Genomic DNA, 20,667 nt, shown 5'->3' on the forward strand with positions numbered 1-20,667 from the left:
GAAAAAATCCTACAGAGCATCTGCAGAGTAAGTGTCATCACTCTAGCTTGTTTCTGATTGGAGGAAGTGAGTGCTCTACAATTACCCTGTTACAATTGCCATCAGTAATTGGTAAGCGACTATGGCAAGCCCTCCTAACATTTAATCTTTATGTGTAATAGCTAGGAATGTAAAAATATATTGAATATTGCAAAAATAATTCTTGATACTGCACAGGACTGTAAAGATATCTATCATGATATTACATGGTCAATTATTTTATTATTTTTGTTTTATGTTATAAAAGGACTGCCACTGACTGCTGTATTGGTTTTGTTTTGCAGTTGTACAAACACAATTCAAACATTCGTCACCAAAGACAGTTCATACACATTTTTTGCACATGCTTAGGTCATGGCTGCTACTTTAAGTTACAAAGAATAACATATTTTTAAGAACCAAACGCAATGGTTTTTGTCTGGTTAGAATTACAAGACAAAATATCCATTATGTAACTTTGACTAGTAGCAATTCTAATTAATATCTACGATTAATTTCTCCCTAGTCAAAATGTTAAATATTGATATCAACAATGAATATATTACTAGTGGAAATGTCCAATATATCTGTAATTCCTTACACCTAGTCAGCTTTCACCATTGACTTCTACTCAAACTCACTTACAGATATCGGTCATTCAATTTTAATGTTATAATTCTGAGTTAATATATCCGTAATGTAATTTTGTCTAGTTGCAAGATATCTACAACTAATTTCTCAGTAGTCAAAATGTTAATTCTTGATATCAATGATTCAGTTTCTTATATTAAACATATGCATGGAATTCTAGTGATCTAAAATGTAGTTCTGAGTAGTCAAAATTAAATCACTGATATTTTGGCTTGAATTTATCACTAGTAAGTGTGCAGTTTCAGATACGATATATAATTGTAACTAAGTGACAATTATATTTGCACTATTAATTATAATAGAGATATCCACAATTCCTTCTGTAACTAGTCAGAATTTAATTTTAGATACCAAAAAGGGTATTTGCACTTGTAAAAATGTCACTGTAAATCACTGTAAATATCTCATACATATCCAAAATGAATGACATTTCTACTTGTCACAATCCTTTTTTCAACATGTGGAAATTCAACTGTTGAATTCTTCTTACTAGTGATTAAATGTTAAAAAGGGTTTGGCATAAATGTACAGGTACACACACAGTACACATAACAAAACACTAAGTGCTATAAAAATTACTTTTAATTTGTTTACAAAATTACATTTATCATACAAAGATAATGAGATTAAGTCTATAGAGTCTATACAATTAATGTATCACAAATGTAGAAAAATAATTCAAATAATATTTTTTACATTGTTATGGATAATAAATTTGGTAAAACGGTGTTGAGTAACTACACCTTCAGCGTCCTGAATCTCATGTAATCTGCAACAATACTTTAAAATATATAGAATCTCTAATTTTCTAGGGACAGCGTGAAGTAATGCTAAACATTATTTGATTGAAATGGTAAATTCTTACCCAAATTATCACCCTGATTAATTTTACGCATGGCTTACACATAATTTCATGTAAGTGATCTTCAATGTTGCTGTCCACTGCAGTTATGATTCCTATGAAATGACATTGGGACTCATTGAAGGCCACGCTGTGCCGTTTCCAACTGATGCCCGCGAGTTGGCCCCGAGTAGCCTGACTGAGTCGTGGGGAGATGTGAGGTTAGTGTTGGCCGCCGACAGAGCTGGCAGATGGGTTGTATGGTGCGATGACACAGAAGACACAGCCTGCCTCCTGGAAGGCCTGCCTCATCTCCACCTAGTGGGCCAAACACAGACTGCATCAGACAGCAGGGCATCGATTTACAACTCTGAACAGGTTAATTACGAATGTAGCCCTGATCTTAAGACTGGATTTGTTAGGTTAGAGTCTAATTAAGCAAGAAATAAATGAACAAAGAAGCCATGGTCCACTTAGATGGCACTTAATTTAGTTATGTAAGGGCTGGAGCTTTTGCTTCCTCGAACAGTAAGATTAAAGGTAGTAAAAATATTATTCTAGTGTACATTTGCTACATATATTACTGGGTGTTGACATTTTGCATAGGACTGCTATCACTGTATAGTTTCACCTCAGTTTTATCTCCAGATCTTTTTCATTAACCATGGACTTCATTTGTCCAAGCCGTCAGACATCACACTGAACTTTTTTCAGTTATCATCTGTTTCAAATCATGCAAACATGTTAGTTATTGATTCAGAACAGAAAACAAGCTGCTCCTTTTTGTTTTCAAGTCACCTAAGTCATCTGCATGATATGGTAAAAAAGTAATATTCTGATTATTTTTGTGATACAATTAGTGGGAATTATCATTTTTGTAGTACAATTTAAATTTTTTCTGAACCAAAAAAGCCTATAGAAATCATGGTTATGTAACATTTATTGTGGTCTGTACCAAACAAACATGTTTCCTTTAATCTGGAAAACAAGATTTTTAGGCAAGAATATCTCTGCAGCACTAGAGTACTTCTTCTTCACATATTTTCTGACCATATTGTCATTTCCATAATATTGCGATTAATTGTGCAGCCCTAATCTAAATGCCAGATTGAGTACAAGACAGCTGTGATCATAAAACAGATGACTACTTCTAGGTGGGAATAATCTAATTAGTTTGTTTTTCCTCCACTAAAACAATGACAAGAAATTAAAACTTTGTGCCTTTTAGGGATGAAGTCACAAATTAATGTGAAGATTTGCCACAACCAAAGTATAAGGCAGTGTATCTTTGCAACAAACAATATCTTACAACACTGGATATCTCTGCAAGGAAACACAAATCAGAGTGACTAAGCATTTAGCAGAGAAACTGAAGATGGTGTCTCTTGATTACATCAGACATTAGAAGGGAACTCAGACAGTGCAGACCTCTGCCAAGGCCTATTGTCCAGTCTTTTATGATATGTAAATGCAAGCTCAACCACAATATATGTCTGGATAGATTTCCAAAGCTATTAAAATTAAAATTATTACAGCTGAAGCCTCATCTTCTCAGCTGTGTGTCATTATGGACTTATTCACTGGCAATATTTCACGTACTCAACATATATTAGTGAGAACCTGATAACATTCTCTTATCATGTGCATATGTACCTCAAGCACGCTGTGGTTGTAACAACTACTGCGGACAAAGAACATGAAAACATCGCCTTTGTACTTTTTACTCAAGTTGTTGTCAGGAAGTACTTTCACTTCCTCTGCTTCACTGTCTCCACTGCAGCTTCACTGCTGTGTTTTGTTGTAATTCGTAATTAATTTAATTATGATGGGTTTATGTTTGCCACACATTCTGTGCTCCAATAACAGTTGAGTAAATGTGGTACCTCAGTACCACATCTGTAGTTAGGTAATGTTGGCAAAATGCTAGCTCACTAGCTGATGCCTGATGTAGATTAGCTAGCTAGTTAGCTAGTGTTTTGCTAGCATTCACTTTGAGCATGACAAGCTGAGAGCCATTCACTCCCATTATATCGGAGAAGAGGCAGGCATCTCTAGGGCTGATATCTACAAAAATGCAAATCACACAAAAACTGTCTAGATGGATAAACAGCACTACAAGCCAGAGGACAAATCTGTATTTTTGGGTGGGGTTTTTTTGTATTTTGGGGTGGACTGTCCAGTAACCAAGAAAGACTTAGGAATGTCAACATGAAGATGAGGCTCTAAATCTCTGTCCTTAAATGGGAGTTGATACAGAACGTCAGCTAAAAACAATAACTTCCACGCAGTGCAGTCTTACCAGTCTTGCATTATCCAGACACAGACCCACCACTGCCCCTCCGCTGCCTGGTAATTTCACCGCCGAGCCAAACTGCAAGAAGCACCACAAACTTTATGAATGCATAAACAAGTGCACACAAATGTTGAATAAAACATGCTCTGGTCTGAGCAGGCAGTGGAACCTCAGAGCACCTACCTGCTTCGCCAGCTGAACCATCTTGAGATTTCCAGGGCCCAGACACTCGTCAGTGTAGACATACCTGTGAGGATGTGTTGTTACTTTAGCTGTGAGTGATACTGTAACATGGAAGCCTCACGTCAAAATATGCTGTTTACCTCCGCAGCTCAAAGTTCTCGTCCATCAGTTGCGCCAGACAGCTCCAGTCCCTGTCCTGCAGAGCCGTCCTGAGGGAGGAATATTTTCAGTCAGTCATTTCTGTCAGAAACGTTGCAGCAACACTTTGCATGAGGTATTTCTTGGAGCTCACAGTGCATAAACATTTGACACATTTCAGAAAGCCCAAAGCCACTTTGACACTGTTGTGCAAAAGGGAAATATAAATGTTCCAATAGTTATTTATGTCTAGCCTTTAACCTGATATATTTGACAAAAGCTCCATTGCTATTTATTGCAAAACTGTTGATCCACAACCCACTTAAAGTACTCGAACCAACCTGGCCTGATCAGTGAGCTGAGCAAAAGTCTTCATGGCCTCGACCACCAGAGGCTCGCCTGTGGAAAGACAGAGCAGCATTTTAGTACTTCATCAAACAAACCAATGTGTTTCCACTTTTATAACTGCTTAAAGGAACAGAAGAATATGTACTAAATATGCAGATGGGCTGGCGTGTTGTTTTTAAAAAAGGACTGAAGAACTTTTGTGTGCTTACAGAAAACTGAAATGTTTTGCTCATAAAATCAGCAGCTTTTCTAACAGTAACAGTAAGTGACCATAAAAATGACATAAGATATTAGAACTGCAACGATCAACTAAATAATCAATTATAAATTGATTACTAAATTAATCACCAACTAGTTTGATAATCATTTAATCAGTCTGAGTACTAAAAAAACTAAATTTTCTGAATTCCAGCTTCTTAAATGGGAATATTTTCTGGTTTCTTTATTCCTCGCTAATTTGATTATCTTTTGGTTGCAGTCAAAACAAGACATTTAAGGATGTCATCTTAGGCTTTGGGAAACAGTGACAAATATTTTTCACCATTTTCTGTTATTTTATAGGCAAAAAACTATTAATCGAGAAAGTAATCGACTGATTAATCCACTATGAAAATAGTCGTTAGTTGTAGCCCTATTAGACATAGAACAAGACTAATAGACTGCAATCAAACTATAAGCTCTGTGAGGCCATACTTTGGCACAGCGTTGTTTTGAGCTAAATGCTAATGTTAGCATCCTAACATGCTCACAGTGACAGAGGGTCATGTCTATGTTCCCAAGGTCCTAAGTTCCAAGACTGCTATGTTCTATGCTCACCCCTAATCCTCGCCTATTATCAGAGGTGGCAAAAGTACACACATTCTTTACTTGAGTAAAAAAAAATAGTAAAGGTGAATAAGCATTCAAAGTATAAAAGTAAAAATTCACCTTCTGAATGACATTTCTACCAGCTGCTTCTGTTCAGTCAACTGAACCTAAACTCATATTAAAATTGTTTGAAGACTATTAAAGTTAAGTCACTCTAAGTTCAGATAAAGTATATACTGAATATACTGAAAATAATTAAGATTAAGGTTGCTCTAATTTGCAAATCAGTTTTCAATGTCAGCAACAGAACCTGAAACATTATGAGAAACACAAGAACACACTTAGAGTCTAATTAAGCTCCTTTTTTTCTTTTGTTAGAGATTCTGTCATCTCCACTGGACGACCAAAATCTTTTGTTCAGCCTCAGCAGAAGCTGGTTTTCTAAACCGTTTGAATCTAAGTGCCCTTCTGGGTCTAAAAAATCAGCCCTGCAGTGCTAAAAAGCCTCTCACAGACAGCTGACAGATTGACTAGATGTCTTTTCTCCACAGGGGTCTCGCTCTCTGCCTGATTCATCTGTTATGTCTTTCATGTTGTTTTCTTCTGGAGAAGTTTGTCATGCTCGTGTGTGATCTAAACTGATGGATGCACCAAGGAATCATCTTTTCCTTGTGTTATTGTTCTTGTCCATTGAGGTTGAAATCAGTCTTGATGTTGGGAAGGCAGCGCACAATGATGCAAAATAAAAATAATCAATAACTGCCCTGAAATGTATTAAAACTTAACTAAGAAGTCTGTTTTGAAAATGTAAGGAGTAGAAAGTATAGGTATTTGCGTATGAATGTAGAAAATAAAAGTAAAGTTGGCAGAAAAATAACAACTCAAGTAAAGCATAGATACCTGAGAAATGTACTTGAGGACAGTAACAAACTATTTGCACTTATAGTTACGTTCCACCTCTGCCTATTATGTGCTATATAGATAGGTGAAGTCACGGCCCTCTGGTTCCCCCCATGGGACCTCGCTATGGAGAACATATGAACGGTAGTCTATGGTGAGAGACTAATCATTTTTGGATCCTGTTTGAACTGTGCCACGATTTATACATATGATGTTGGTTAATTTAAAAGATTACAAGTCAAGAAAGTCACAGTTTGTTGTAGTTTAATTATGTAAAAGTGCTCAATGAACTACATCTCTCATCTCATACAGTATATGTCAGAAAGAACAAGTAAGGACCGTTGCCTGTCTGACTACATCCTTGTACAAAAACGCTCAGGCATTGTTAGCTTTTGGAAGGAGAAAGTCACGACATCACTTACACAACTTCTGGGTGTGTAGTCTTTCTAATTACAAATCCTCACAGACTGTCACCAAATTTTATGGCAATCCATCCAATAACTGTTTCAGTCTGGAGCAAAGTTGTAGACTCACTAACACACTGATGCACCATTACAAATGACTAATATCATCATCTCCTTTTCCGTATCAGAATCAAAACCATACTGGTCAAACAGTGGCTCCCTTGTTTGTTGAGGACTTTTTAGCAGTGACCTTTGACCTGCTGCTGTAATGTTTGACATACCACTGAGCCAGCGCTGTCTGATGTTGCTATGAATGCGTCCAGAGTCACTGGGATCGCTCAGGTAAGCCAGCCAGAAGGGTGGGAGCCCATTCATGTCCATAGAAACATAGTTTCCTGATAACAGAAAACACACAAAGACAAACATTAGGAAATAAATTTGTATTTGTATTATTTACTGTGCATCTACAGACGGACGGTGACTTCAGTACCGTAGCCCTGCTCCTCCATGAGGTCTTTGCTGAAATCCATGTAGACTAAACCTTCATACACCTGAAATGACAAGGGGCAGACAATTAATTAAAGACAGGCATTAAATGAAAGACATCTGACTGAAGTTTCTGACTCTGTTACTGACCTGCACAACTCTGTCCTGCAGGCCAGCAGTGATGAAAAGTTCATCAGTCTCCACGTTGAGGATGAAGTTGGCTCGGATTGGCTTTGGGAGATCCTGGAGTGTAAAATAAAAATATATCAATAGCTAAAGACATTTAGGGTACATTTTGTCTCATTTTCACATTTATCTTAAAGCTGCTGTAGGCAATTTAAACAAACACAATGCAAAATCCGCCTCTCTTTGCAACCCGGTTGACCTTTGTCAGTACAGAGTTACTGTGATTGGCCAGTTTACATGCTAGCAAACCCTGATTGGTTGTTTGATTCAGACCAGGTCCAGGTATCTTAAAAGACTAAATGCAGAGAGGCAGGCTCTCAGGAAGCCTTCAAGTAAATATTGTTATTGACACACAATGGTCAAAATTAGTTATTTTGACCAAAGTAAATTAAAAATAATAAATTAATTAAAAATTAGAAGAAGAATTCTTTGGATAAGTGGTTACAACTAATGAATAAATGAAAGAAGAATCAATTTTATTCATCACCAACAATGATACACAGTATAGTGGAATTTGATGTCTGCATTTCAACCCATTCCTGAGGAACAGTGAGCAGCCATTGGTGACATACGGGGTTTGTAGCAAAGGTTGTCGTAGGCAGCAGGACTTGATAAAGTTCTTGAGGATGTTTCGCCTCTCTTCCAAGAAGCTTCTTCAGTTCTGACTAACTGGTTGGAAGTTCAGGTATTAAACCTATGTGGGGTCGTTAACACCTTAAGGGGCATGCGACTCATGAGCCCGCCCTTCCATTGTGTGAACTGTCAGGGTCACCTGGCGGGGAAGTGTGAATGACAGTCGTTAAGGTCCCCTGTGAGTCACTGACTCACGCTGCCATCATGTGAGTCATCAGAGTCACAGTTGTGTCGTAGACCACCTCCTCTGTTGAGGGATGGCCATCCTAGGTTAACATAAATGGCCTATTTTACTCCTCTCTCAAACCATCTGTCTTCCCTGGCCAAAATACGGACGTTGCCATCTTCAAAGGAGTGTCCCTTGGCTTTAAGGTGTAGGTGGACTGTTGAGTCCTGACCTGAGGAACTGGCTCTCCTGTTTTGTGCCATGCGCTTATGCAGCGGTTGTTTTGTCTCCCTGATGTACAGGTCTGAGCACTCCTCCTTACACTGGACTGCAAACACTACACTTTCCTGCTTGTGTCTGGGTGTTCTGTCCATGGGGTGGTCACGCTTTTGCCTCAGGGTGTTGTAGGCAGGCGTTAATGACCCCGCAGAGGTTTAATACCTGAACTCCCAACCAGTCAGTCAGAACTGAAAAAGCTTCTTAGATGAGAGGTGAAACGTCTTCAAGAACAACCCCTCTACCTCCTGAGCCACAGCCGCCACAAAATGTGTAAAATTTCAGCTTCCACCAGGCTCTACAGTGCTGCTTTCACTGTGTGTAACTTCACTGGATTTGGAAGGAAATCTACTGAATTTGTAATATGATAAGTGAAGATGTCACAGGTTTTGATAATAGCAAATAGTGACAGACTCTGATGCCTTTGGTAAGCATAGGAGATGGGACAAATAGCTAACATTCTTACATTGTCTGTGATGTTGTAGAACTTCATGAGACACTTCAAAGTAGCTGAGACGATGGCACTGTGGAAAAAATGTATATATTGTAAACACATTAGTTACTGAATTGAAAAACTACCTTTGAATTAGGCTGTACAGATAGAAAATCATCAAACACAACTATTTACCTGCTTCCAGCGAGGCCCTTCATTAAAACACAGAGAAATAATGTCATCATTACATAACACTTTCACATTTGTGTTTTGAATCATTTCTCAGCATTTGAACGGATCCTCACCACTTGCCGAGGAATGTTGGTGTCGTACTTCAGTGTGAAGTTCTGCTTTGTCAAAGCAATACTGCAGCAAAAAAAGTAACACACAGCAGCAGACACTGAATGAGCCGGAGCGGGGAAAGTGACTGTCCCTATATGTGAGTGTCCTGTGATATTAGAGCATTTGCTAGAAACTGCACTTATAAAGGGTAAAGAGATACGCTAATGCTAATACTTGCTTGATTTGAATGTAATTAAAGATCTGTATTCCAGTTATCTGCTTCTGATAAAAAATATACACAACCGCTTCTCAGTCCCTCCAGGAAGTTGCCACGTTGTGATTGCAACAATTAAAGCAAATTCAGCCAATCCCTGTGAATTCTGCACCACTCTGCAAGTGTGTCCAATAACCCAAACTTTTATGCAACTTTGACCAACCGTTGTAGTTTCCCAAGAGTTCCAGCAATCATAGCAACCCCCCTCACTAAGATCATACATATACTGTGCATTTAAATGAACCTGCTCAGTGTTTTATTGTTTACTAGTTTGTTGTATTATTTAATGAATTAATTAATTTATTATTTAATAGTTATTGACCTTTATCAATGCTCTGTGTACTTTTATTTTATTTTTTTTATTATTTTGTGCTAGTTTGAATTTTAGCTCCAATATTTTGCTTCTTTGTGGAATATCCCCCAAGTGAACTTCTTCATTTGCATTTAGAGCATATTTTGTTAGAATTTTTGTAATCCTGAGTCTTTCCAGTAAGATTAGATGGAACACTCATTCCTCATGGAATAAATTGCCTTTGATTTCTAATTCAATATACAAAAAAGCGATTAAAGAAATAAAAAAAAAAAATCAACTTTTTTTGGTGCAATTTTCACATGTTGCTGCAATTTCTTTGCAAAAAAATCACCTTAAACGATGGCAACATGCATCACAATTTTTTTTAAAAACCTGCTGTGAAATGAGAAATTTTATTCCGCAACAATCCCCCAAAAAGCCTGCAAAATCCTGAGGGACTGTCTCGTAACAAATAACAAGAATCACAGTGTCTCAGTTACTGATCTCACCCTTGTTTGGAACAGAACTGGTAGAACTTCTTACAGGTGGCCTGCAGCAGCCGCAGACCTCCCAGGTACCTGCAGTGGATGATGAACAGAACGTTGTCAAAGAGCCTGAAAGTCTCTGATATATTTTTCAGCTCGCTGCGTGTACGCACCCTTCTTTCCTGCTGATGCAAAACAGATCCTGCAGGCTTCCAAACTCTGTGGGGTCATTGAGCGGATGAGGGAGTAAAACCTGCAGAGTCACAGAAATTCACATGACTCTGCACCTTTTTCCCTGATTGAAGTGTTTTAGCTTATGAGCGGACGTAGACATGTGCGTTACCAAAGTCTGGCTCTCCACTAGAGTGACCTCGGCCCAGAAGTTGGAGATGGACATGGCGATGGTTTTCCCGTTGAAGCCGTCTGAGGGATTTCCCATTAATCCGACCCTATGAGTCATCACATATTTGCAAGCGAATTCTTTCAGCATCTGTCAGGCTCTAACATTCAAGCGCTCTTGTTGTGAGTTACAAAGGAGAATGAGGCTTTTATTTGTGGAAAAAAAACAGGAATCTGCACTCAAGTGAAGTGAGAGTCATCTGTGTTTTCTTACCTGGCGTATGATCGACATGTGATTGGTTTGGCAGGATTGTCTTGTTGCTTGGTGGAGTAGTGGGTGAGCCACTTGGTGTAGTCTGACAGACCCTGAGATGTCAAGAGGAAGTGTGTTATTAGAGGAAACCAAACTACAAGAGGGTTTTTCTACACACAAACCCACAGCTGCAACAGAAAAACAGCATCCAGTGCCTGTGTGAGTGCAGTGTAGAGTCAGCCAACCTGCCCTTAATATTAGAAGAAATATTAAAGGGAAAGTTCAACCTCAAAATCAAAAATAAATTTTTCCCCTGGCCTGTTATGCTGTTTATCCATCTGGATTTTTTTTGGCATGTTTTGCAAATATCTGCCTCCCCTCCAATATAATGGGGCTAAAAGGCAGCTGGTTTTTGGTTCTCAAAGCACCAAAAACACATTTGAAAAATCTAAAACCAGTGTCTCTTTCCAAAAATCATGACCCAGTAATTCAGGATAATCCAAATGTAGGAACTACTTTCTTTGTAGTAGAAAGAAAGTAGTTCTGATAGATTTTAAAATGGTTCCAGTAGATTATACTGCAGAAAGAAAGTAGTTATTCTCCAAACTCTATGTGCAATTCTCAAATTCACACTTGATTTTCACATATAATATGCATTTCAGAGTACATTGGTTTTGTAATGGTTTGTATTACTCTTAAATGCACTTATCAACATGCTCACTGAGAAAAAACCTTAGAATGCACAATAATGCACTCAATCATCCTAACTTTTAATATCTTTCAGTAGTCTGGCATCATCATATATGTGCAGTTTTATGTAGGTACTACTTTCTTTCTACAGTAGAATCTCCTGGAAATACTTTCTTTCTAATGCAAAAAAGTAGTTCCTACATCAAACTGCTCACAACAAGGTCTGTGGATTATCTTGAGTAATGAGGTCATGATTTCTGGAAAGAGACATTGCTGTGGAGTTTTTTTAAAATGTTCTTTTGGTGTTCCATCTAATTCCATTATATTGGCAGACCTCTCCTCTACAACTGATATCTCCATAATTCACAACTCGAATTGAAACTATCTAGGTGGATAAACAGCACCACAGGTAAGAGGACAAAAATGTATTTTTGAATTTAGGCTGAACTGTCCCTTTAAGCAGTGATAAAGAGACATTTCACTTTCGAATTATACACTTTTCACACAGGAGTTAAACGCTTTGCGTGAGTGACTGAAGCCTTTGGCAGAACAAATGAAGCGTTGTGCTGCTCAGTGCAGTGACTGCTGTCTGTGTTTTGAGAACTGCAACAGTGTTTCTGCAGTTGAAAAAAAAACTATAAGAAACTTATTCTCCAGGACCAATAACATGCACTCAGATTCATCTAGTGTAGACTTTCCTCTGAAGTGACAGCGGATATTTTGAGCAACAGTGCCCAGTTTGCAGGTGATCTCACATTACATGATTTCTGAGTAATGCTTCAACACACTGCAATATGCTTTGATTTATAAGATAAAGGGGAACTCCACCAATGTTAGAAATCAAAGTGTGTTTCCAGGTGTTGGCGAGTGTTATGTGGCTCCAGAGGGAGGAGCGTGGAGTCTGATAAATTACCTCAAATGATGTCACTTGAGTCAGGGTCAGTTGGGTCTTAAGACTACAAGTTTGAAAAAGAAAATCTCAGGGTGTGGTGTTAGAAAGAAGTGAGCTTACCAGACCTCTGTAGCCTGCTACTAGCATTAAACACTCTCTGAATGGACTGTCAGCAATCCATTTTGGGTAATATAGGTGCCAGATTTTAACAAGGAAGAATGTGTGGAATAAAAAAGATGACATCTCTGATTCTGCTCCATCGACCATTGTGAGTCCAACAATGTTACTCCTGTAAAGGGACAGTTTGGATTATTTGAGGTTGGGTTGAATGAGGTAATTTTCCACAGTATATGACCCGTTAGGAGAAGCAGCAGGAGTGCTGGTGTAGGAAGCAAAACAAAAAGAAATCAACATCAGTTTAAGTGTACACTGTATTTGGAATATTTTCCCTGCTTTACCTTGCTATCCAACATTTATCTTCCTACACCAGTGCTCCTTCTGCTTCTTCAAAGTGAGGACATACCAAGCACTGCAGGTAATACACCGACTAAAGATAAAAACCTGATACAACCCACCTTTAAATAATCCAAAGTATTCCAGAATGACCATCAATCTTCCTATACAGAACAAACGAAGTGTAAAATTAATAATGGTCATCTTCAGGGGTTCATCTCTTGCCTTCATCCATTATAATCTATGAGTTTGAAGGAAACGCTCTGCGACAAAACAACATAAAGCACAGCTGATGAACTGATTGAAGAATACAAACCACTTGTCCGATGAGCTGGAAGCCTGTAGGAAGCTTCATCCCAAACACGTCCAGCTGCTTCTCATTAATGAGCCACTCCTGAAGAGAAAGGAGCCATAAGAGTAACTGGTTATTAATCAATCAATTCATGATTCAGGCACTGATGTCATTTGGGTTTGGTAAAGTAGGCCTGCACATAATCTACTAAGTGATCTCAGTTTTACCATCATTATGATTAAACAGATTAAACTGAAATCACAGCAATTAGAATCAATCTTCCCTATTAAACACAATGGTTTGTCTAATAATTGTCTATGAAGTTACACAGCAGATCTAATATCAGTAGTTAATTTAACTTGTATAAGAAAACTCAGTTTAATTAAGCTGGTGAAAGCTTATGGTCTCGTGACTTTGTGAAGTAAGGGCATTCAGGTGTAAGTCAACCTACATGATATAACAATAAGAAAAAGTAATAATTTATTCTGAAATAATTTATTGAATAAACACTTACGAACCCAGAATCGTCCAAAGCTCCTGTCTGTGGCTTGAGGCTGCAGGTTGAGGAAGTCAGACAGGTAGGACAGTGTGTCTCTCTGGATGCAGTAAAACACCACGCTGGCCAGCCGTGATTCTGTCAGCCCCTCCTGCGGCTTCTCCAAGAAGCGAGTTATCCTGATCAACGAAACCACAGCAGATTAAAATCAAATCTGCAATGTAGTTCTGAACCACCACACAGAGCCTGTTTACACCTGGCATCAGCATGCATCCTGGGTGATCAGAGCACAAGTGGACAGCTCTAAGCAGAGGCGTGACTGTACCCAGGACACACTGAGATCTGATTACTCAGACCACATTCGGAGGTTGTGTGGCCACGCCATGTGTCCTCAGCCACAGTGAGAAAACTCCCACACAACTAACATCCTTTGCATAAGTCCACATGAAACAGCTGTCTGATTTCCATGTGGTTCACTGTGATGCAAATTATGTTCTTGGGCTCTCAGCAGACCATTCAATTAGTAAGTCCAATATCCCCAGACTCCCTTTAAAAACTGCACAGTTTTGAGGTTTGTTGAGTGAGGAGAAGGCTACCTTTGAAAAATGGCTCAAGCAAACTCTTAATCAGTTAAGCCTTCTTTTGTGTTCAGTGATATATGCAATATATTGAGATGTTTTTTCCATTGTAAAAACTTTGTATCACTTTGTTGTGGCATCGATGTAGAGGTGACTACTCCTGGCTGAAGTGCTGACATTTGGCAGCTAGGTATTTGATCTGAAGCTGTTTTCACTGATGTCATTATTTACACTTAATCTATGAAAGAAGATAACATTTTAATGGCGGTAAATATATTAAACTTTACAAATACCGTAAACGCTAACCAATACAGGCTACCTCTGTCACCTGTGGAGAAAGTTCCTAGACCACCTAAAAAAAATAAAAAATCAGGCAATTTTCTGAGTTACTGAATTAGGAGAAACTTTACAAACGTTGTGAAAATTTGCCTACAACAAATTCAAAATTATTTGGCCCTTTCTTTTAAATTCAGCAAATTATTTCAGTGAAGTTATCTCTGTCTTTGTGTAAGAAACATTGGACCTCATGCAAAAACAATTTTTGAATTCTTGAATTTTTCTGACAGTTTTTCCATAATAAATGTTCATACAAACACACCACATCAGATTCAGCCAATGCTTGTAACCTCAGATAATGGTGTTAATGATCCACCTGTGTGTATTCCAGTGCACATGCATGAGACTCGTTAATTAGCATAATTAATGCCTCAATAATACCATATATGGCTGCAATTCCTGCCTCATTAAAATGACAACAAAGAGTAAAAAGAGGAACTTTACAAGTTTGGAGTTTGACGTTCTACTTTCAGAGATCCATGAAGGAAAGTTCAACATTTTAACAGCATCAGCAGTGGAATTAAGGAACCTGATAAAGCCGAGGAACTGAAAAAATGAGATGGTTCGATGAGTGCAGTGGGTGGAGAGGGTGAAGACGAAGTCTGATTCACAGAGATGGATGAAAAGTATAATCTGTCTCATAATAGAAGTGAAGGCAGGATCTAACAGTAGGTAATCACCATTTTAAATTAATGATTATATCATTAGGCTGTATGGATCATTTTTGTAATACAAAATATAGTCAAACTGGATAAGGTCTACATGATTATTAAGTGTAATTTAGGATTTTCAAACTCAAAGTTGTTTTGAAGTGATGAAATATGCAGTCATTTGTGGAAAAAAATTTTGGATAACCAGGGCTCTGCAACCTGTGGCTCTTTAGCTCCTCTCCTGTGGCTCTCTGTGGCTTTGACAAAAGATTATATGGAGACAAATAAGAGTTAATCTTTAACATTTAAATTTCCAGCTATCACTGTTGTAGGTCAAAAGTGATTCTTGTATTGTCCAATTATAAAAATTAGGGATGTCCCGATCTGATCACGTGATCGGAAATCGGGGCCGATCACGTGATTTTGAAATGATCGGAATCAGGTGGAAATTATCAGATTTAACCTTACAAAACAACAAGCATGGCCATGTTCACATTTTAAATTCATCCTGAGGTACAAAGAGATTGTCAAATGGAATGACAATGGCTTAGTTTTAATTTTAATAAGTTCCACAACATCAATATTCATTGTTGCACAGACGGAAACAACACCATAAACGTCACAATTTACGGCAAGCGGGGAATTCAGACAACATAATAGTAGTGAGCTGGTAGTTAGTAGGCTAACGCAGGGCAAACGTGTCACCTCGGGACGGCGAAAATGTCTGCAGTTTGGAGGTATTTTAAACTGGACAGCGAAGGCAGTGCAACAGACACTTGTAATGTGTGCAAACTGGGCATTTCGCGTGGTGGAACTGTGGATGTGTTCTCTTTTTTTCTTCTTATTATTAATGCATTGCTGAAGTATTGGATTGGGACTCGGTATCAGCAGATACTCAAAATCAAGTGACTTGGACTCGGGGGCAAAAAAATGTGATCGGGACATCCCTAAAAAAAATGTGTAACTCAAAAATGTTTGGGTAGGAGAACAAAAAACACAAAAGCTCCGAGACGTTCTCTTTTAAAACAATTAAAATGCCTTTATTGTCACGGTACGATCATGTTAAACTTTAAAGTCTAAAGTTCTTTGTGATTTATAAATAAAAATTTGTAGCCTATTCACCAAATTAAAAAAAAATGGTTCTAATGTTTCAACTAAAATGTAGACAAGCCATGGATGCCAAATCCAAAAAAGACTTCAGGAGAAAATATACAAATAGTTGTGGCTTTAGACAGACTTTTCTGTCTTTTTTGGCTCTTTTGAGGGTAAAGGTTGCAGACCCAACCTAACAGTAGCAGACTAACTGTGCATGACTCCATGGGAGGTCTGGGCCACTCGTAAACCTTGTTTGTACCTGTAATAAAATTCAAAATTCAAATAAAATGGTGAATGTGGGTAATTCTCCTAAATCACTCATACAAGACAACTTAAGAGCATATCTGTTTGTACAAGTGGTTCTTGCTTGAGTCCAAATGTGTCTGTTTGGTGACTGTTTGGTCACTACTTAAAAAAACAAACAAACAAACAAAAAATGATGTAACTACGCATTTATGTACATATACAGCTGGGAAGTGAGGTCTCATCACAATGAGACACTTTGAGACACATTATAAGCATGTTGTACTTTATGAGACTTAGGAAAAAAACTTGATGTCACCTGTGGGTGTCAGAGCACACCTCCACGATGCCCCTGGAGCTGCTTTTCTCACTTTCCTCCAGCTCGTAGTAAATAATCAGCTCTCCAGGCTGCAGCACACACACAAAAGGAATTAACTACTGCAAGTTTCTCATGACTTTTCTGTCACAGATGGTAGATGACATTACTTGGTTTATGTCCATTAAAATGAGTGTATTCGTTCATTCAATCTTTATTTAAACTCAAGAAAACATTGTGGTAGAGACCTCATTTACAAAGTAGCTGAGTAAAACAACAAAATAAAATCTCAAAGACAGAAAAAACATCAAATAGAAACTTACATAAAAGTGGCAGCAATAAGTAAAAAAATAAGAATAAATAGAAACCAAAATAATAAATAAAAACAGTCAAAATATGAATTAGCCAAAACTGGAACACCTGCAAGCAAAAATGGATTACAATGAGAAAAGCTTTAAATTGGTCGGCATGTTGTTCCACACTGCAGGTGCTGTGTATGTGAATAAACTTGTCTGCAAAAGGTTCTGTTGCACATATTTTTAAACTGTCGAACATCTCACCTTTGACCTGAAGAAGCGGATCACCTGAGCAATGTCAAAGTTCTGGTCTGCACACAGCATGTCTCCTGCAATCTGATCACACAAAAAGAATACACTCTTTGTACAGGTTACACCAACACAATCAAATGTAACTGAGCAGCTGTGTGATTGGACATCCTCATCGTACCACCATGATGTCATCCTGCAGCTTGCGGCTGCGTATGGCCAGCTGCAGGTCAGCCACGGCCCCGAGACGGTCCTCCAGCGTCGTGCTGCCGTCATTCACCACATTTTCCACGGGGAAATCGTTAGCTGTTGCCCAGCGCTCATAGTGTTTATACCTGCTCAGGGTAATGGAATGAGAACAGAATTAAAGCTGCTTCAGCAACAAACTGTAACAAGACAAATCAACACAGACTGGGTCATCATGCCCGAGTCAGAACTCACTTGTCTGCATTAGTGACCAGATACACCTCTGTGAACAGCTGTCGCCTGGAGACAGATAACAGGCAGTTAGATGTTAAAGCAGTAAATGTGTTACTGGGGACACGGGAGGACTCAGAGGATAATCAGGGGACACTTGCCACTGTTACGCACATGTTGACTGTTTCCCACCAGAAGTCCAGGAGCTTCTTTCCTCCAGTGCCAGGGAGTAAGGCCTTTGGTACTCCAGTCAGGTGGCTGTATAAACCTGTGTCATCATTCTGGAGAGGAGAGGAGAGGATAGGGTAGGCGAGGCGAGGACTCAAATAGTGGTACAATCTGTCACTTATTTTCTCAATTAATTGATTAATTAATTCTGTCAAAATCATGTCAGTTAGAAAAAACAGTGTAGAACACATGAATGTACCTCTATATTTTCTTTCTTTAATGATTAGCCTGTCAATCATTTTTTTCTATTAATCAATTAGTTGTTTGGGCCATAAAATATCAGGAAATGGTTAAAAAAAATATATATATATATATATATATATTATATTATATAATATCCTCAAATGTCTTATTTTGTCCACAACCCAAAAATACTTTTTACATTATATGTAACTTACTACTTCTATTCCACTACATTTTCAAGGCAAATGTTGTTAATTTTACTTCACTACATTGATCTGACAGCTTAGGTTACTAGTTACAATTGTGTCCAGTAAAAACCAAAAGAGGGGTGATTTTGAATTACTGGAATATTTGTGATAAAATGAGAAACCTCTCCTACTCTTTCAGCTAAATATGATTTTTAAAAAATCAGCTGGGAAATGCATCATCACAGAGCTGAAGACAGACTGTTTTTCTGGAACCACAAATAGCTGACTTTTTAAAGATACATGTCATCGCAAGACAAGGATGCTACAAACATCATGATCTTATACAATATGAGGCAACATCTAGAGCAGTAAAATAAAATATACACATAAATACAACAATATTAATCCAAAAACATTCAATGTAATAGTAAACACTGACAATTTTACTGCACAAGGAGTACTTTAATTTAGGATGTTTTGATAATGTTAATGATATTTGAATAAATATTTACATACTTTTACTTCAGCGTGGTTTTGACTGCAGGACTTTTACTTGAAATTGAGTAATTTCAGTGTGTATTTGTACTTTTACTGAAGGGTCAGAATACTTCTTCCACCCTGATACTAACAAACACACCCTGTATGTAAACATGCTGCAACTTTTTTTTTCTATGCTGGCGATGTAACGTTAAGTGATACTTTGATTAAAATAAATAAATAATTGATGGTTATTCCCGAATACAGTATATGTGACTGACTGTGTAATATATGTACTGTGTTATATCGATATATTCACGTGAGGTCTACATGTAGAGAACTTACAAGCTTTGAATTAATACGAAATTTGACTATTGGCTAAACTATTTAAACACTGAAGTCAAACTCTGGGTGACACGTGGACTCTCAGGTGTTCCTGAACACAACATGTCCCGCCCCCTGCTTTGAAGGTGACGTTAGACAAACTTAATCAAATTAGCTAGCACCGTTATGTTGTCTTTCTTTCTTCGTAAAGACACGTAGCCTACTTGTTAAAATGTTCGAGGCTCTACGTGGCAACTTTAGACTAGCGCCAGAAATTCGGCTACATAGATACATCAATGAATGGTAGTTATTGTCACAAAACATCAACTTTCAATAAATGGTCCCCTTCGAATTCCTCGACTTCTATTCCACCGCAATGCTCGGTGGGGGGCAGTGTAACCCGCTGTGTCCACATGATAATAATGCAATTTTATAAAAAATTACAGCATGTTTGTTGAGTCAGGTGTAAGCCGAACGTAGTCGTGCACCCCCATGATTCCGTACATGTCCTTATTGGTGGTCTAACTGGTAAACATGCGAGCTGACACGTTACGCTACGGTTAAGTGTCAGATTTTTTAAGGCAGTTCAGTGTACTGATGACTGCTTATGAACTTTGCACTACTTCGAGTTATCTCCTTTATACTGCAACATTCAAGCTACTCACCTTAATTTGTGTCTCTAAGACGGTGCCGTGGCCGGCTACCAGCAGTATGCAGATCATTGATGACACTTCTGGTGTTCCTTTTAAAAAATAAATACTGTGCAGGGATTGAGAGATGGCTACCGTAGCTGCAACTGTTACTGACAGCGTCAATGAGGTACTGCACTTCCGCAAAAGACCTTCAAAATAAAACCTACGCGCGACCACTCAGTTTATCTTCACGCTGAACATGAAAACAAACGATAGAAAGCAGAAAAAGAAAGCAATGAGTTGTTTTCATTTTGCATTTCAAGGATTAAGTCGAACATTCAATATTAGTGCCAGACATTAAAAAGAAAATTGGGAGGAAGATTTTTTTTCTTTTGCATTTTGAGAATTTGAGAATAAAGTACAGAATATTTGAGAATACAGTCAATATTATCAAGAATGAAGTCAAACTTTCAGGATTGTGTCAGGCATAAGAAAAAGCTCACTCAGAGAAACTTTTCTTTATTTTGCATTATGAGAATAAAGTTGAAAAGTTGAGAAAAATGCAAAATGTCCAGAATAAAGTCATAATGCCTAGACCAAAATTGAAATCAAAATAGCGAATTAAGTCCAAATGTCAAGAATAAAGTCGAACTCTCAGAATTAGTGCCAGACACAAGGAAAAAAAATAAATCAGAAGTTTGGTTTTCTTTTGCATTATGAAAAAAAAGCTGACGTGTTAAAAAGCAGAATTGAAACACCATGTGGAGAAATGAGATGAGCAGTGTTACTTCAACTTTATTCTCAACATTCTTAACACTCTATTCCACGTTTGTTTATTCAACTTTATAATATTCTCATGATGCAAAATAAAAATCTTCCTCTCATTTTTCCCCCCTCATGCTTGGCCCTAACACTCGTCCTTACAATCTTTACTCAACTAAGAT

At 37.9% G+C, this 20,667-nt stretch overlaps 1 protein-coding gene across 1 annotated transcript; it reads right to left on the reverse strand.

Moving 5' to 3' along the window:
* Positions 1 to 1,233: 1,233 nt before the first annotated feature.
* On the reverse strand, positions 1,234 to 19,911 carry gkup (glucuronokinase with putative uridyl pyrophosphorylase). Its single transcript, XM_084716878.1, has 23 exons — positions 19,757 to 19,911; positions 17,866 to 17,972; positions 17,716 to 17,760; positions 17,456 to 17,609; positions 17,290 to 17,361; positions 16,733 to 16,821; positions 13,534 to 13,690; positions 13,040 to 13,117; positions 10,710 to 10,801; positions 10,440 to 10,545; positions 10,270 to 10,349; positions 10,121 to 10,189; positions 9,069 to 9,129; positions 8,959 to 8,975; positions 8,797 to 8,854; positions 7,220 to 7,312; positions 7,074 to 7,134; positions 6,865 to 6,978; positions 4,466 to 4,523; positions 4,127 to 4,195; positions 3,987 to 4,050; positions 3,810 to 3,881; positions 1,234 to 1,828 (listed from the first exon to the last, which is right to left on the reverse strand). The coding sequence occupies exons 1-23, from the start codon at positions 19,811 to 19,813 to the stop codon at positions 1,733 to 1,735; spliced, it is 1,869 nt and encodes a 622-aa protein (XP_084573004.1). The 5' UTR covers positions 19,814 to 19,911; the 3' UTR covers positions 1,234 to 1,732.
* Between the last annotated feature and the right edge of the window lie 756 nt (positions 19,912 to 20,667).

This window comes from Lutjanus erythropterus, chromosome 4 (genome assembly GCF_056507025.1).
Source record: "Lutjanus erythropterus isolate fLutEry1 chromosome 4, fLutEry1.hap2, whole genome shotgun sequence".
Classification (NCBI taxonomy): domain Eukaryota; kingdom Metazoa; phylum Chordata; class Actinopteri; order Lutjaniformes; family Lutjanidae; genus Lutjanus; species Lutjanus erythropterus.

Coding starts and splice junctions, on each gene's coding strand:
- gkup (XM_084716878.1), bottom strand. CDS start 19,813: ATGATCTGCATACTGCTGGTAGCCGGCCACGGCACCGTCTTAGAGACA. Junction 7,313..8,796: donor TCTACAACATCACAGACAAT/GTAAGAATGTTA, acceptor TTTACACTCCAG/GATCTCCCAAAGCCAATCCG. Junction 4,196..4,465: donor CAGCTCACTGATCAGGCCAG/GTTGGTTCGAGT, acceptor TTCCTCCCTCAG/GACGGCTCTGCAGGACAGGG.